At 43.4% G+C, this 19,113-nt stretch overlaps 1 protein-coding gene across 2 annotated transcripts in view; it reads left to right on the top strand.

The window, feature by feature from the left end:
* The window catches only part of LOC133376934 (ras-related and estrogen-regulated growth inhibitor-like), a 49,637-nt gene that overhangs the window by 835 nt on the left and 29,689 nt on the right, over window positions 1–19,113 (top strand). Inside the window, exon 1 of one of the 2 annotated variants that reach the window (XM_061609924.1) lies at window positions 12,155–12,299. The exons of the other annotated variant lie outside the window; for it this stretch is intronic. Coding sequence (XP_061465908.1) covers window positions 12,287–12,299 — 13 coding nt within the window. The 5' untranslated portion in view covers window positions 12,155–12,286. Of the gene's footprint in view, window positions 1–12,154; window positions 12,300–19,113 lie in introns of those variants that run through there. 2 annotated transcript variants of the gene reach the window in all.

The following is a 19,113-nucleotide window of genomic DNA, read 5'->3' on the forward strand; positions in this document are numbered from 1 at the left end:
CCGAGGAAATCGCCCGCTGCGGGCTGTGCTTCCACCAAGTTTAGTGCAGAGAAGAAACTTTCCGGCCCGGATGAAATCTTCCTGTGCCTCGGATCTACAAAAGGAGACGAGCTCCCCTTTTCCCTAAAACGAAACAGAACCAAAGACCTCTCCCGTAACAATTCCCAAAGTGAGCCACCAGCAGGGAGGGACTGTTGTTCCTTCTGTCACCCCTAAGTAACCCCCCCCTCGAAGTTACGCTTTCAGTTTGCAGATCGAGGAAAACGTTGGCTGCCGGAGAAGCGAGCCGGGCCGGTGCCGGCCACTCTGGCCCTGCCCGCTGCCCTTAGTCGTTTAGGGGCATTTCAAACGCCAGGACGGGGCGGCCCCGCCCTTTACAGGGTAGTTGTGCTTGCGGTGCTTACGCGAGCGTTTTCCCGCCGTCAGCCCCCAAAGTGGGGGTGCCCGAGATGTGCCCCTCTTTAAACACCTGTTCGCACATGCCCGATCCAATGGGAGAGAGTAGAAGGTATGGCCAGCCATCCTTCAAAGGTTACCCTGCCCGTCGGCTGTGTACTCAAGGCAAACATCACGCGTGCATTCGTCGGTGGAGCTCTTCTGGATCTAACCCGATTGCAGGTCAAGGACGGTATTACTCACTCCTGTGTTATGTGGTGGAGAGATACGGTGGCTTTAGCCTTGTGTGGTCTATTTTTTCTTTTCAATACATAGCATAGGAGTGGGGAATTTCTGACTCTTCAGCTTTTGTTGGGCTCGTCCAACACCCGTGAGCCTTAGCCAGCATGGCCAATGGTCAGGGATGATGGGAGCTGCTGGACTACAACGTCTGGAGCAGCTGGTGCCCTCCAGACATTTTGGACAGTCCAAAGCATCTGGAAGACACCAGATTGGCGGCCGCTGACTTGGCAGGTCACAGGCTCCCCCATGCCTCAGATAGAAGCCAGGGTCCACTGATGTACATTACAGGTGCAAAGCGAGATCCTCTACTCAGGAACTCTTTAAACAGTTCCTTCATCCATGTTGAGTGATCCTGAGTATCCTTGAGAGCATAAGGACTGGCGGTGTCTGCCTCCTCCAGCCCTCTTTTCCATACTCTCAGCAACAGGGAGACACCAGACAGGCCACTAGGGATTGGCTAGTGCTGGGCTGTGTTTTGTGCTAGTGTACATATTGCCTTGCATTTCTGGTTTTATTTACTTTTATTGTTGCATTTTAATCCCACACTTCCTCCAAGCAGCTCAGAACGGGGGTACAATTATGTAGTTTTAGACATTGGGCTTCATGGTTTCATTCACTACTGCCCCTTTAGACAGTAATGTGCATTACTTCAAAGTGAGGGTGAGCCTGCCCCACTACATTTTCTGGGGGAGTGCACGGCTTCTGCTCATTCTGGATTTCTGTCTCAGTGTCATGCCTTGATAGCATCACTGGCTCAGGGCAGCATATATTCTGGGCGTGCCCCCTTTTATCTTTACAACAACCCTGTTGGGTAGGATGGCCCAAAGCCATTTGGTGGGCTTCATGGTGAGATAGGGATTTGAACCCAGGTCTTCCTGACCAAATGCTCCTATCTGCTGCACTACTCTGGTTCTTGTTTTATGTCCACAGTGAAATTAGGCTGAGAGGCTTCTGACGTGTGTGGCCACCCAGTGAGTTTTATAAGCAAGAGGAGATTTTAAATAGGACATTGTGCGTATATCCAGCACTCTTTCCACTGACTTGAATTAATTGTTCTCAGCGTATTTCCTACAAAATGTGCCCTCTTTATTAACATCAAGAAAGTTGTAAAGCATGTGTGGAGGAAGGAGAGGAAATCGCCTCTTGCAGCTTCTTTCTGTGTTCAAGCATGGGAGGAGATCAAAAGAAAGGGCATTTACAAAGCAGCCTATCCAGGGGGTCATGCCCCAGGGTTCTGTGCAGGTTGAAGGATACAGAAGTCACCCCCCCCCAATTGCCACTATATGGTTGTTTCAACTGACCCTTAAAAGGGTGTTGCACTTTTCACATTTCCCCAAGCGTGGGATGTTCTGGAGTTTAATTTTCTTTGGATAAAAGAGTGCTGGAGACTTGTGGTGTCTTTGCAATATAAACTTTATTTATAAATGTACAACCCAAGCATAGTGGAAGCAAGCAGACTCCTGAAAATTTGTACCAGATTCCGAGAGACAGAGAGCAACCTGTGCACTTTCATTTTTTCAGCAAACTCTAGAGCCAAACCACACAGGAAGCTAGCACTTGGCTTGGCTGATCTTATTATGGAGAAAAGGAACTGCAAGGGCCTTGATTCTGAAAATACTCTTGGGCTATATCAAGACCACACACTTACTTCCTCCTGAAAATTTCTCCCTCTTGGCTGCTTTTTGCCTCTGGATATGCACACACTGTTTAAACAAAACATTAAGAGAACAAGCAGCTGCCAAGCAAGGGGTGATTTTTCAGCAGAAAACCAGTGCTTTCTGGACCGGGGTCCCCAGCTGCTATTACCTCCAAAATAACAGTGGCCAGGTTAAGCAACCTTGTGTGAAACTACTAATGCTATATGCAGTGTGGCCCTAACTCTAACTAAAAGTTCACAGCTCTCTTCCTCTACATCTTTCTGTGCCTGTCCATTCAAACTCTGTAAACTGGCTGGTCCCCATTCAGGAAATTGACCCACAAGTCCTTTGCCTGACCACTCATGAATGGGAGTCGATTGAACCAAACTCACAACAAAGGCTTTACAAGATGGCTAAAAAAGCTTGTGTCTGCCATTGTTCCCCAATGAAAGGCAATGTCGCAGGTTAACACGAATGAATAAAGTAAAAGATCATACAGAGCATGGTTAGTTAAGAGTTCTTCATCACCAATAAATGTTTGGTTTGGTTTCTGAAAACTAGACAAACAAACAGACCTCTCCATTCAGATCATCAGTATTGGCAAAATGAAACTGTTTAGTCCTTAAAGAAAGCTCTTGCTGCAGGCCCCTTTGCACACCTGTTTACACCCTGTTTCTTTCCTATTCCTTGTCAAAGCCTAAGTTAGGACATCCTGGCAACAGCCAGCCCCTCTCCCAGTCCTCCATAACTTGGACAATTTTCTATGATGATCAGAGCTCACATGGGTAGGGTGAAGATATAGAGAATGTATTCTGGAAAGAATGGCCATTCACATTTGCTGTATGTACCGTCTGAAACAGGTCTGCATTTTTTCCAGACACCCACTAGCCCACCACCTTACAGTATGGATGTTATCAAAACACTTAATTCTAAAAACACCACCATATATTTTCCCTGATGACTTGGGTTTCTCTTCATCCAGAGGCTGCAGAGGAGGACTCCACTTCTGTCACCTTTCTTGCTGCTGGTCATAGGATCTAGATGTGATGCTTGTTTTGTGCAGTTGGTCCTGAGTGGCTGATTTGTCACAAGGAGCTGGCACAGGGGACTTGGCGGGGGGAGGCTGAGTTGGCTTCAGGCCATGGCATAGGGGAGGAGGGAGCTTTAACTCTTTGCTCTAGCCATAGACCGAATTGGAATTGCCCACCCCAACCCCACTATTCACAATAGATTCCTATGTCCTTGAGTGAGGAGAATTCAAGGGACAAAATTAGGAGGGTTTATGTTCTTCTGGATGGAGGAACCCTGGAGACTTATGGTGACTTTGTAACTTTGCTTTATATATAAGTGAAAGCAAGTGGACTCCTAAAAATAGGAAGCAGCTCTGCCCCCTCCAGTTTGTACCCCTCACCTAACTCCAGCCATGTCCCTGTGTATATTTCTCTCTCTTTCTTTCTCTCCCCCCCCCCAAACATTCATCTCCTTGCCTACCCTTGCAGGGAGATACAAGAAACCATGTATTAAGGAAAATTAACAAGCTGATCAAATTTCAGGAAGCAAATGGTTATAAAATCATGTCAAGAGTGTTAGGTGGCTAATTTGCTCTATATTATTAAGTAACTGCTGCTTTGTAGCAGTGCTTGTTGTTCTAACTACAGAAAGACCGGTACATCCAAATATTCATCCATCTAGAAGTTTCATTTTGGCAATAGTGCCAGTCATGGGGATTTGATTTGGGATCTGGGGCATGTTCCCATGTCTTGCTGTACCTCGGTCTGTGACTACATGATGCCTGGGAATAGGTCAGTCCTCAAGAGTGAAGAGTAGCAGCCACACTCTCACAGCTGTTTCTCTTGTATTGCCATTTTATCCAAATGGGAAAATACTATGCTGCCATATAGCGAAAGAGTCCTTGGTAGTTATTTACACTCTTCCCTTTTTGAGCATAATGTTGCCTTCCTTGAAGGGGATATTTTATTCCATTTGTATCTGTTATGAAGCACTAAAAGGAAATACCTCTTACCATAACAGTAAAGGAAGGGAGACATGAATCCTGTAAAAGCTTTTGCAAGTGTATCATCCTTGTTTTCCAGGCATCACTGATGTATGTTGAAACGGATGAGTTTGAGTGCTTACAAAGTTTGGGTACTTGGAGACAAGTCACATCTCGGCCTTAACCATTTCCTTCTCCTAATCTGTAAGGGTGATAATGCTGACTTACCTTACAGAGTTGTATTACTCAAATAGTGGGAAGTGCTTTGAACACTCTATAAGTACTGCTGAAATGCTAAGGATATCTTTATTCCCTTCATGGACATTTATTGTAGGCTAAAAAGCGAGGTTAAAGTACAGGTTGACACCTCAATCTTCTGCAAGGCCTTTATTTCTCCAAGTGCTACCTCAAAGCAATCGCTCGTAGCAGCAGATATTGCCTTCCACTAGCTGCCAAAGCAATGATGCAAAATGAAGCAGCCTGATAGGAATGAGTCCACAACCATATACTCCATGGTTGCGAACTCTGAGGTGGGAGGTGAGACGGCTAGAGCACCGGTGGTGAATATCATGGGTTTGTCAAGAAAAAATCCTGTCAAACTAATCTCATCTCTTTTTTTGATCAGGTCACTAGCTTAGTAGATGGTGGAAATGCTGTAGATGTCATCTATCTAGATTTCAGCAAAGCGTTTGACAAAGTCCCCCACGACCTTTTGATTAGCAAACTGGTCAAATGCGGACTAGATGGAAATACTGTCAGGTGGATTCACAACTGGTTGGAAAACCGTACTCAAAGAGCGGTCGTCGGTGGCTCTGCTTCGGACTGGAAGGAGGTCTCGAGTGGAGTGCCACAGGGTTCTGTCCTGGGGCCGATACTCTTCAACATTTTTATCAATGACTTAGATGATGGAGTGGAGGGAAGCCTTATGAAGTTTGCAGATGATACGAAACTGGGAGGGATAGCTAACACAATGGAAGACAGGAATAAAATCCAAAGGGACCTGGATAGACTAGAAAATTGGGCTGAAATTAATAAAATGAAATTCAATAAAGACAAATGCAGGATTCTGCATTTAGGCCACAAAAACAAAATGCACGGGTACAGGATGGGAAATACCCGGCTTAGCAGTAGTGCGTGTGAGAAGAACCTTGGAATTGTAGTGGATTGCAAGTTGAACATGACCCAGCAGTGTGATGCTGTGGCAAAAAAGGCAAATGCGGTTTTGGGCTGCATAAACAGAGCTATAGTTTCCAGGTCGAGGGAAGTAATAGTCCCACTATATTCTGCATTAGTCAGGCCTCATCTGAAATACTGCGTTCAGTTCTGGGCGCTTCATTTTAAGAAAGATATAGACAAGGTGGAGTGGGTTCAGAAGAGGGTGACGAGGATGATAGCCGGTATGGAGAACAAGTCTTATGAGGAAAGGTTGAAGGAACTTGGCATGTTCAGTCTGGTGAAGAGAAGGCTGAGGGGTGACCTGATTGCACTCTTTAAGTACCTGAAGGGCTGCCACATAGAGGAGGGTACAGATTTGTTCTCTGCTGCCCCAGAGGGTAGGACTAGGTCTAATGGTTTTAAGTTGCAGGAGCGTAGATTCAGATTGGACATTAGAAGGAACTTCTTGACAGTAAGGGCAGTTCGGCAATGGAACCGACTGCCTAGGGAGGTGGTGGGATCCCCTTCGCTGGATGTCTTCAAGCAGAGGCTGGTCAGCTATCTGCGGGAGATGCTCTAGCTGTGGATTTCCTGCTGTGAGCAGGGGGTTGGACTCGATGGCCTACAAGGCCCCTTCCAACTCTATGATTCTATCATTCTATCTTGATCTGACGATTGGACATGGGTTAGAGCGGCTGCGGCAGCCTACCATGTGGCGATGAGGGCAGCAAAAAAGGATTTTTATGCTGCCTCTATTGCATCCGCAGAGTGCTGTCCCAGGAGGCTGTTCCAAGTGGTCCAGAGCCTGGTCGGTCCAGTTGCCCCAGAACCAATGGAACATGCTAAGGCCTCCTGTGATGAGTTTGCAAAGCACTTACGGAGAAAATAGATCGTATTAAGAGTGCTATTCCGTACGCTGTGGACACAGTGAGCGAGCCAGAGGTGGCCAGTGGTGCTCCGGTGGTGTGGGATCGGTTCCAGCTTCTTCCTTCTGATGAAGTGGACAAGGTGCTTTCAACCTCAAAGCCAACCACTTGCTTACTCGATCCTTGCCCGTCGTGGCTCATTATGAGCTGCAAGGATAGACTGGTTGAGGGGATCAAGATGGTGGTAAATACTCCCTGGAAGAGGGAGTAATGCCATCAGCTCTCAAGGAGGCAGTAATAAAACCAATTCTAAAGAAGCCCTCCTTGGATCCCCAAGATCTGAACAACTTTCGCCCAGTCTCAAATCTGCCATTCCTGGGCAAGGCGGTTGAGCGGGTGGTGGTGAAGCAGTTGCAAGTGGATTTGGAGGAAGCGGATTATCTGGATCCATTTCAATCAGGCTTCAGGCCTGGACATGGGACTGAAATGGCCTTGGTCGCCTTGGTGGATGATATGAGGAGGGCGTTGGATAGGGGCGAATGCATCTTCCTCGTCCTCCTGGATCTCTCCGCGGCTTTTGATACCGTTGATCACAGTATCCTTCTGGACTGCCTGAAGAGGTTAGGCATAGGGGGCACTGTATTGCAGTGGTTCCATTCCTTCCTCTCTGGTAGGATTGGGGGATGAGGTTTTGGATCCTTGGCCTCTCACTTGTGGGGGATCCTTGGCCTCTCACTTGTGGGGTGCCACAGGGCTCCATCCTCTCCCCAATGCTGTTCAACATCTATATAAAGCCGCTGGGGGCTATCATCAGAAGATTTGGGCTGCAGTGTCACCAGTATGCTGATGACACGCAGCTCTATCTCTTATTCAAATCTTCACCAAGGTTGGCTGTAGAAACCCTGTCCAAGTGCCTGGAGTCGGTGAGTGGCTGGATGGGAAGGAATAAGCTGAAGCTGAACCCTGACAAAACCGAGGTACTGTTTGTGGGAGACAAGGGAAGGTTGGGGGATGTTGACCTGGTGCTCAATGGGGTACAATTGCCCCTGAAAGACCAGGTCTGCAGCCTGGGGGTCATTCTTGACTCCCAGCTGTCCATGGAGGCTCAGGTCTCGGCTGTGAGCCAGGCGACGCTGTATCAACTCCATCTGATACGGAGGCTGCACCCCTACCTTCCCAATCATCTGCTCCCATCGGTGGTACATGCCCTGGTCTCCTCTCGCCTAGACTACTGTAATGTGCTCTACGTGGGGTTACCCTTGAAAATGGTCCGGAAGCTGCAACTGGTACAGAATGCTGCGGCTCGCCTGGTTAAAGGCAGCCGCCGGTGAGATCACATCACTCCAGTGCTGAAGGAGTTGCACTGGTTACCGGTTGTTTTCAAGCCCAATTCAAGGTGTTGGTTCTGACCTTTAAAACACTATACGGTTTCAGCCCAGTCTATCTGAAGGAGTGCCTCCAACATCATCAGGGATGCCGCTCAACAAGATCAGCCTCAAAAGGCCTTCTCTCTATCCCATCAGTTAAAACAGCTAGACTGGTGAGAACTAGGGAGAGGGCTTTTTCGATTGTGGCCCCTACTTTGTGGAATTCCCTCCCAAATGATCTCCACCATGCCCCCTCTTTGATGAGCTTCCGCCGGGCCTTGAAGGCCTGGCTCTTCAGGCAGGCTTTTGAGGTGGGTTAGGTTTTATTATTATTGTTGAGATTTTTAATGTTTTAATGTATTTATATGTTTTTATTTTGTATGTTGCCCAGAGTGGCTGGACAGCCAGCCAGATGGGCGACTAATAAATTTAATAAATAAAATAAATAAATAAAAAATTTCATAATGCTATGAACACAAAGACACATGGGAGAGCAGTTAGTGGCACACTGATGAACATAGCCTGAGAAACATAATGACATGCCTGCCTTTTGCTAACCCTTGGCTGCCCTGACAATTAGAGTAAACTTCAGAGCAGGGGTGGGAAGCCTGTGGCCCTCCAAATGTTGCTGGACTGCACCTCCCATCATCTCTGACCATTGGCCATGCTTGCAGGGGCTTTTTGGAGTTGGAGTCCAAACATATCTGGAGGGCCACAGGTTCCTCATCCCTGTTCTAGAGACATACAGTTAAATTAAGATTTGGCTAATTTATCCAAATCAATATGTCAAGTTTAGATTCCTCCCTCTCTGGCTGCTGTTTTGGCTTTGCTGCCCCTTTGATTTCCTGGTCTACATTCTCTAGGTCTCTAAAGCTCCCTTAATTGTTCACTCCTTCCCCCCCCCCCAACATGTAATCTCTCCTGTTCCTCGTCTGGTGTAAAGATTTGACCAGCCAAACTGACCTTTCAGTTCTCTCCTAAGAATGGCACGGTTTGTCAGCATTCTATTGTTGACAGCTTCCCTCATTCTTGAGCACCTATGAGTATGGCAGGGAGGAAATTATATATATATATATATAATTCCTGATGAAACTAGAGAAATGTGCTGAGGCTGAAAATACAACCAGCTTTGAGGTGTTAAGTTTCAAAGAGTGCTCCTTCTGTATTAACATTGCTTACTTCAGAAAGGAAGGAGTCTTCAAACTTCACTGCAGAGATGATGTTGTTTCCCTAATCCTAACCAATGTGGGCTTCAGGGATTTGGCTGAAGATGTCCTAATAAAATTGTGTGCTTCCCCACAGAGTGCCAGAAATTTGAGTCTGCAGATAGCAGGTTACTTTCTTTGATGCAAATGAAAAGGGGCCACTTTAACTTGGACTTTTCAGACGGGTGATCACGTTAATCTGTTGAGGCAGAAACAACAAAGAGTCCTGTGCATGATGTGTAATCCTCAGTTGATAGGTATATATACATTGGTGTAAAGGGGGAGCAGTAAATGTTAGAGTCAAATGGCATTGAAAAGCAAAAGCTATAGTCTATGACAACCGGAGCATAACTGCATGTTAAACAAGTACAGTGAGCCTGCACAACAAGAGTAATTGTTGACTTTAATTTGGAGTGTTTGAAAATAAGTTGAACAATTAATATTTTTGCCTAAGCCTTCCAAGTCTTAACATGTTAGCTGAGCCATGTACAGCTGAAAATGTATTTTGATTTCAGTACTGTATATAAATACGAGAAGAAGGTTCATTTCTGAATGAGTGATCAGTACTTTTATTTTAAAGGCAATCCAAATTAACAACGCTACCAGTGCAAAGTGCCCTCTCCACCACTAAGGGAGGCAATCCACTGATCGCCAGCACCGATGCATCCCTTATATCCTTTGCAAATCCCCATTTGCTTCATGTTGCACAGCCACAAGTTTTGCAGCACATCTCCCAAGGAATTGCAGTTGCTAACCTTTTAAACAAGACTGGGAGAGTGAGTTTCTGAGTCAAAGGAATTTCACAAGATGAAGGTAGATATTTCATTGCTTCCATAAACAGTGACAACTATGTGTGGTTCCATCACTAGCTTATTGAATTTCATAAGCGCCTGAACCAGCAAGATGTTCTATGTGGGTGGAGCCACTGTGTGTGTGCTCACATGGCTACCCCCTGCCCAGCTGCTTGCTTGCAAGATGGAACAGACTGGTGTATAAAAGCTTATAGTGTTGAGCAATGGTGAGATCTTGCAAACAAAAAAAAGTAACAGATGGCAAGTGAAATTGCTACTATTGTTGTATGAACTGTATTTCACATAGTAGGTTTTTTTCCGGATGGAGGGATCCCTGACATACTACACCCAAGAGCAAAAACTAAAATGTTTGAAAACCACTTTGTTGTTGTTGTGTCTTCAAGTCAATTACAACTTATGGCAACCCTATGAATTGGTGACCTCTAATAGCACCTGTTATAAACCATCCTGTTCAGATCTTGTAAGTTCAGGTCTGTGGCTTCCGTTATGGAATCAATCCATCTCTTGTTTGGTCTTCCTCTTTTTCTATTCCCTTCTGTTTTTCCCAGCATTATTGTCTTTTCTAGTGAATCATGCACTAGAAGATCCCAAAGAACTAAAGAAGTGTGGAACTATTATAAATCTGGATGATTTCATCTGTCAGTTGCAGCAATGGAAAGCAGTTATGAATTGCATGACTTTGTCTAATCAAATAATAAACATCATGGTTACTTCCCCAGCTACTGTAGCAGCTGAAGTGTGTTACCTTCTTGTGACTTCAACCTAGGAATTGGGAACTTGTAGCTCCCATTAGCCCCTTGGGGATTCATACTGAACCACAGGTTTATCTAAGGTGGATTCCAACACCTGCAGCACTACCACACAAATGCATGGTAAAACACTTAAGAAGTGGGGATTAAAGGTGGTTTCTAGGTTTAAAAAGGTTGATGGCTGATCATTTTGCCCAGTTTGGTCTATGTTTGGCAGTAACTCTTCAAGGTGTCAGCTAGAGATCCTTCTTGGCCTTGCTACCACAGATAATCTTAACTGAGATTCCAAGGATTGAACATGGGACCTTATGCAAGCAAAGCACTCTCTATTCCTCTTGGCTATGCCCCTGGCCTTTCATTTGTTTCATTTGTAGCTTGTAGTATTAAAAAATGTTTTTGGCCAAGTCCAGCCTTGGTTGTGGCACTCTGCAATGAGACAGACTGTCTGGAAAGGCTGCATAAGCCATCATCATGCACTTCTGTCTGGCGCATGGAAATGGATTGCCATGGAGCCATGGGGAGAATGTGAGTCTCTGCACATCCTTTATTTGTCTGAGACAGAGGCCTGATTCTTCTGTTTATTTTTAATTTAGAAAAGCCTGTCACACTTTTGCATGATGAACATTCCTTCTGGAAGCTCCAGAATGAAAGCTACCTGCTTTTTAATACTGCTTGATTTTATAGATGTCTTTTTGTGTGTTTGTAATTGTGAGACACCAGGAGATCCTGCTTATAGTCAAGAATGGGGGATATACGTTTTAAACAAAAATAAAGACTAGATTATGAACTATAAATCTAAAGCTGTGAGTGACTCAAGTGGAAAGTGGTTTTCTTTTACATCAAAATATTAACATGATCACAGCTTTTCTCCTTAAAAAAATATTTTAGATGGACAGTTCTGTTTAGCAGACAGCTTTGAAGACATAAAGTATATTATTGCTAGGAGTCAAATGCAGTAATTTCTATTTTAAAGCTACTGAAGAGTCCAGTCCTTAAGGTTGGCTAAATCTTGTCAGGTGGTGCATTTATTGGCTAGCTAGACTAATGAAATCTTTCTCAGTCTCATTGCTGAAAGTACAGACAGGACTGAGATCCTATCTATATGAATTTCACCAGCATTCAGGATGTTTCGATCTTGGGAGTTGGGACATCAGTGCTAACACTAGCACTTTTATGGGGAATACTCTTACTTGGAAATCCCACAGGAGCCTTTAATCTTAGACAGGGGTAGTCAAGTCCAGATGTTGTTGGATTACAACTCCCATCAGTCTTAGCCAGCATGGCCAATGGTCAGGAATGTTGGAGATGCAGTCCAACAACAACTGGAGGGCAACAGGTTGGCTACTCTACTCTTAGAAGGATTCTACAAGACTTGCACTAATTTGAGCCTTGTGATGAGAGAATTGCTAGGCTGCAACTTGGAGGTTTAAAATCTACTGTCAGGAGAAGAAGCAGACACAGCCTCTCCTGCGCACAATAATTTTATCTGCCCTCCCTGTCTTGGCAAGCCAGACTCGAGGGGCCCAATCCACTTGCCCTTTGAATCTTCTCCATCCTTTCTCAGAGTGGAACGGGCCTGCTACAGATGCCCTCTCCCAATCAGCAGCTTTTCCCCAAACAGCTGAACATCAGGCATAAGTGTCTGACAGGATTAGACCTTTGTTAGGCTAAGTAAAAGGATGCACAGAGGGGAGTGAGCAGGAGCAGCTGCCTTGGCTAGTCTCCCAGTTGTAACAGATTTAAAGGTGAAGAGAAACTCTCCAAGCCGCATCCTGGCAACCCTAAGGGCACCAGTTTGCTCTTACCATAAAGCTTCCTTTCAATATGAGGCTCTTGGGTAAGAGGATAGCTTTATCTTTTAACATAATTTAGATTGTTAGCTTTATTTATTTATTTATTGCTCTTTTATGTTTTGATTTTTGTTGTTGGTTCCACTCTCAAGAGCACAGAGTAGATGAAGAGAACAGAAGTAAACTGCCAGATCTAATATGCTCTATAAAGGCACCCTAGCTTGGCCTATCTAAAACCTTTATGCACTTGGCTGATGAACCAGCTTCCACACCATACTTTCTTTGAATGTTCCCTGCAACAAATCCTGCTCTCTGCAAGGTTTTCAGTGTTCAAGATGAACATAAGTGGAGTGGTTGGGCTTGATCTCTGTGTCAACCTACGTCTCTCTCTGCCCCCGATTCCTTCCTTGTAATGGGGCCTTCTGTTGTTGTTTTTCCTTGACATTTTTAATCAGTTTAATTGGGTTCCTTAATATAGACCCATGCACTTTAACTTTGGGAGCCTGCCCAGTTCCTGCTATTGAAGCAGGCACTTCCCAGAACTCCAGATTGATTTGTTCCACTAGTTTACCCTTTACCAGTAAAGTCCTTAAAGATGCGAGTAATTACAGCCTGCTACACCTTGTTAATACTCTAGCTTTACTCACCTGCGATATGGCATTCCATGTATGGTCATCTCATAGCTATTTCTAGAAACTTCTCTCAAATCAACCCTGTCTGTCATCATCACCCCTGATGTTTTCTTTGGTTCCTCTTCCTGCTTGGCCAAAGCACCAGAGTTTATATTAACCTTTCTACAGTATGCACCTTTCTATAGTATGAAGTATTGTGGTGACGCACCTGTGGGGTTAAAGGTTTGGGTTTTTTTTATCTAGTCCCCACTACTAGGTGAATTTCTGCACTCTCCCTTGGTTCTGAATTGGCTTCCTGGAGCAGCAGCTTGTCATTCGTGTTTTCTTGTGACCTAGAATGTCTCATAGGGCCCAGCCCTACCACTAGGCCACATCTATGTGAAGTCATTGGGAAAGGTCATTAGGCATTTGCAGGCAAAGTGTTATCAGTATGTTGATGATACCCAGCTTTTTTCCTGTTACATCTCATTCAGGAGAGGCCAGTGCCTGGATGCAGTGGTGGACTGAATGAGGGACAACAGGCTGAGTCCGATTCCTGGGAAGACAGAGTTTTTGTATATGAGTGGTTCTCTGATCTGGGAGACAAGCCAGTTGCCTGCCCTGGATGAGCTGCACTCCCTCTGAAGGAGCAGATGCATAGTTCAGGGGTACTCCTTCAACCATCATTGCCACTTGAGGAACAGGTGGCCTCTGTGGCTAGGAGTGCCTTTTATCAGCTTTGGATGTCAGCTATGGCTATTCCTGGATAGGGATAACCTCACCACTGTACCTCATGAGTTGGTAACGTCAGACCTAGATTATTGCAACATGCTCTATGTGGGGCTGCCCTTGGATCCGGTCCGGAAGGTTCAGCTAGTGTAGAACGCTGTAGCTATATTGGTAACGGGAACAGACTATCACCAACACATGACACTGGTGTTAAAAGACCTGCACTGACTTCCCATCTGCTACTGGACCAGATTCAAGGTTCTTGTACTAGTGTACAAAGCGCTGAATGGCTTAGGCCTAGGATACCTTAAGGACCGCTTTACCCAGTGCCTCCGAAGTCAATCACTGAGATCATCTGGGGGAACGCTATTAGTAGTCCCCCATGGGCCAGAAGCATGACTCATGTCCATGAGGAGTCATGCCTTCAGTGTTATGGGCTCAGTTTTATGGAACTTCTTCCCACTGGAAGTTAGACAGGTACCATCCCTGCTGAGTTTCAGACACCTGATTAAAACTGTTTTATTTTGGGAGGCCTTTGCATCACAAATGCTTCTCTGATGTTTTAATTTTTTTATGGTTTTTGTTTATTTTTCTGAGGTTTAATTTGCTTCATTTAATTTGCTTTAATATAATTTACTTAATTAATTTACTTTAATGTTTTAAATTTTGTATATTGTATATTTTTTATTCTTGTAAGCTGTTTTGAGACCTAGATGGTGGAAAGTAGGATATAACTTTTAATAAATAAATAATTAGGCAGAGTGAGACAGCTGCGTATTTGGGTGTCATAAAAGAGCAACAATTTCCCCCCCTATTTATTACAATGTTATGTTATGCTAGAAATAGGTGGTATATTCAGAGTAGATCCACTGAAAATAATAGACAGGACTAATTTAGGCTCATTAGTTTCAGTGGGTCTGCTCTGAATAGGACATCATTGAATACAACCCAATGTTTTAAACATTTGTTTTATTGTTAGTCTCTACGGGCTTTCACATTGGAGAGCAAAGCATATTAACTATTGTACGACTAAATTATATTTTGCAAATACTAAAAACAAATGTTAAGTTTTGACTGTCAAGTTGTTGCTGCTGCTGTTTGCATGAATCATGTTTTCTACAATTTTGGAATTTGTGAAGAGACACATGAATTTAAAAATCTCTAATTGAATGTCATCCATTAAATCCTGCTTCTTTTACTACAACGTGAAAAACACATCTAAAACTTTCAGTAAACTCATAAAGTAAGAATAGAAACACATGGACTATTGAGAAGACCTGATTGGCCATTCCTGGTAGTGGGGGGGTCAATTTTTTAGGGTCATGTGCTTCCCTGTGTGGAGAGTGTAATTATAGAGGTTAGTTATTATCGTGGCACTGGACAGTTGTATCTAGTGGAGTAAGGCGTTCCTTTTGCTTATTCAACATACTAGCCAGGAAGCTTCAGAGTCTAAGTCTGAATTTTCCTTCACTATTTTTGTGTTTATTGTGACTTAAACCTGTTGTATTGGATTATGGCCCAGATCTGTAATTTTTAAGAGCAATCCCATTTGGTCCTCCTGAATTATAGGACCAAATATAACATCATGGTTGGGGTGCTCTAGTAGCTAAGTTGAAACTGCTTTAATTTCCTTTTACTCTTGCAATATTGATTAGACGTGTAATGCAGCCTCTTATAATATGTTATACTTATAGTGTGGAAATAGTTTTTATGTTGTTGTAATATTTGCTATTTGTTATTTTTTCTATTATGGTTGTATTATTTTGCTTGAAATTGTTTTGTAATTGTTTGCTTTTGTTGCAAGCTATTTCAATTATTGTGTTCTTGCTTCTTTTGTAAGTCACTTTGAGTTCTATTGTTTAAAAAAGGTGACTAATAAATACAGTATTAGTAATAAATAAATAATAAATAAATAAATTATGCAAGATGCTTCTATGGTACACTTTATATATATCTGAATGAGGGACACATAGCCCAGTGCTAGTATGTGAGCCACTTGTGCAGTTGCGAGGGCTCCAGCACCCTGACAGGGCCCACCACTGACGTCTGCCCTGGACCTCCTTTCAAAATATGAAAATGCCATACTTCTGGGCTATATGAAAATAGACATGCAATAAATGGCATACAGCCACGATCCATACAATATAAACATGGCTCAGGAAAACATGGTATATTACAGTGATGTCTAAATTAACAGACATGATTAAGGGAAGGAAGATGGGGGGGGGAGAAACAGTTTGAAAAATCCTGGCCCTCTTTTTATGACATTTATGAATCAAAAGTTGAAAATTGAGCTGTTTTATGAAATTTATTTAAATCCCGCCCGAAGGATGTGAGGAAGGATTTAATATTTTAGGAAGTGATAAGATTATTGATGATAGCAGTAAATATTGAAGTCTTACTGTATTTTTATTGTATATTATATATTTGCATTATAATGTATTTTGTATATTTGATAAGTTAATTTTTAAAAATTCAGAGCTTATTTGCACTGGGCAGCTGGGTCTGATTTCCCACAATGCACCCAGTGTCGCATCACTCTGGACCACTGTGAGAAATAAACATAGCAGCTCCCTAACTTAGCTGCCTGACGCTGATTAGAGTGCTACTGGCTACTCCAGTTTCTGCCAGAGCCCTGCAATGTAGACGGGGGCTTGCTAGAGGGCACTTTCCCAAGAGCCCCCTCAAACCCAGAGCACTGAAAGGAAAGATCCTGCAGGTGTTCTTATGCAAGACAAGATGCTTGTGCCTGCTGTGAGTCCATTGACTCCCCCTAGTTGTAGCTGCTTCAAAGAGAAGAGCAAGCATGGACAACAGTTAATATCCCACTCTTAATAAGAAATCTTCACCTTCGTGTGCAAGCTGATGTCTAATACTGCTATTTTTAAAAACAGAGATGTGTGAATTGAAAATTGTGATGTATGTCCCTTTCTGCCCTAATTTTAATGTATCTTTTAATGTGACATGTTAACACCAATTTCTTCAGTTATGAATCCATGACTGCACATTTCTTATCTGCAGATAGGATTATGTTAAAGTACTTGCTGGGCCAGGACTTCTCTCTGTTATAACAGAGATTGTTAAAGAAAAGGTTTCTAGTTGTTTCCAAAGGTGACATTCATTCATATATGCAGATGTATGACGTCGCCTTCTGGATGATTGAAAGACTAATGTGGTGAAGAGTCACAGTTTGCTTTCTTTGTGCAAGTTTTATATTGACTTTAAAATTATATCTATACTGCTCATCTTCCTTTTTGGACTTCAGGGTGGTTTGAAATCCAAAAATAATCATAACAAATACAACAACAAAACAATAAAATTTGTTGTTCTGTGATATCTAGAAAGGAGAGCAGAGGACTGGCATGGTCCTAAGATTTCCTGAGGCTGCTATGGCTTACTCTTCCATTTTTTAAAAAGAAGATGACATCATGGTGGGCAAATCCAGTGCCATTTCATATAACTACCTGTGGATAGTCAGGGGTATTGTGGCAGGGCCTGCTCAAGGTATCTTGTTGTCAGAGGTCGAGTAGCAAATGGTGTTCCGCCCATCCGCCTAAGTCAAGATACTTAGTATCCCAGTCCAACCAGGTTATGGTAGTACCTGAGGCAGAAAGTTCCTAGCAGCACACTTATAAAGAATAATAATAAGTTTATTAACAATTTGCTGTCCTTTCATGATACTCATAATTAGCTCTCTGAGGTAACCACTTCACTCTGCCTAATGGTGGAGCAAGCTGTGCAAAGAGTATAATAACCAACCAGGGTGCTTTTTTTGTGACAGTACTCACCGGTAAGGAGTACCGTCACTTCTTTTTATCTGCCTATAGAAGCCATTTTGTGCTGGCACCCACAACAATTTTATCTATACATGAGTACCAGCACCTCATTATTTACCCCCCCCCCAAAAAAACCCTCCAACACTGTTAATAAACATCACCATCTTTCTCTTAATGCGCTTTTAGACACTTAGGATAAAATAACCTTGGGCCAGTCACTGCCTCTCAGCCTCATGAAAACCCTATTCATAGGGTCGCCATAAGTCGGAATCGACTTGAAGGCAGTACATTTATATTTATTTCTAACTCTGCCATCTCTACAGAAATTTTGGAATTGAACAAGACAGAACTACATAAGAGGAGCCTTAAGAACATAAGAAGAGTCCTGCTGAATCTAGACTAGCGTCCTGTAGTCAAGAGTAGCCAACCAGATGCCTATGGGAAGCCCACAAGCAGGACCTGAGTGCAACAGTGCTTTCCCCATTTGTGCTCACCAGCAACTGGTGAGTCAGAGACATATTGCCTCCCATACTGGAAGTACTACACACAGCCTTTATGGCTAGTAGTCATTGATAGCCTTGTCTTCCATGAATTTGCCTAAATGTTTAAAGCCATCCAAGTTGGTGGCCATCACTACATCTTGTGGTATTTTTATTTTAGTTATTTTAGTTTATTAGTAAAACATTTTATACCAGTTTTCCAAAGAGCCCAAAGCAGTTTACAAAAAATCTCCTGAATGATAAAAACATCAATAACAAAGTTAAAATAGTAACATAAAATAGTCTTGTAGGGCATTTTCAGATGTAATATTCCTGGGTCTCTTAACCATGATTTTGGAATCGAGGAAGAAGTGTCTGGTCTGCACACACTTCCCATGTTTCCTCATCTCCTGTCATGCACTGATTTTGGTTGTGTGATCCTGGTCTCATTACACCTGAAATGGGGAGCTGTGGCTTAATGTTGACTTACTAATTCACATCTTAAACCACAGTTTCATCCAGGTTGAAAAAGATGAGAGGGAAAAGTTTGCTGGCCTGGCACTGTTTCCTGGGTTAATGGTTTATTGAGTAGGAAAAGTTGTATCCCAACTGGTCCAAAAAAAATGATGCAACAAGAAGTCTTGCAACCTTTCCAGAAGGACAGCAATGCAGGAGGTTTCATCTTCTCTTTTGGATTTTCCAAAGCTTTGGGGCTATTCATTGAAATAACTCTGTCCCCAGCTAATGCTGTCCAAACTTGTTGTGTGAATGGAACAGACTGCAGGCCACCTGACTAGACCTTGACTGGCAACTTGGCTCAACAGTGGAAAGATAGTCCTTAAGGTATGAAGGGGTACAGGACTTTAAAATGCCTTTGTGCCCTATTTGTATTTTCCCAATTGAGTTTCCAGGATCTATTGTTGTTCTTGGCTCAGTAACCAGCACAGTGCAATTCCCGTAGCTCTTTCATTATAGGAACCTTCTTTCTAAAGTTACTTCTTAAATTATGGGGAACACACAGAATTTATGCTTCGTCTGGGCCTTGACCATGTTTCTCTCACAAATGGGGGGAGCCCACCCATCTCTTTTTCTGCCTTTTTTAGTCTCTGCCAAAACCACCTACATTCTTAAGTCTCCAAGCCCTGTATGTTATCCTTGTCTGTACCTCTTCCTTCTAGCTGACTGGCTTTTTTGTACAGAGTTCTCTGTATGTGTACTTGGAAGGGTATCCAGGACTTTCATAATCCAGTCCTTTGTGTTCTCTCT

Source organism: Rhineura floridana, chromosome 2 (assembly GCF_030035675.1).
Source record: "Rhineura floridana isolate rRhiFlo1 chromosome 2, rRhiFlo1.hap2, whole genome shotgun sequence".
NCBI lineage: Eukaryota > Metazoa > Chordata > Lepidosauria > Squamata > Rhineuridae > Rhineura > Rhineura floridana.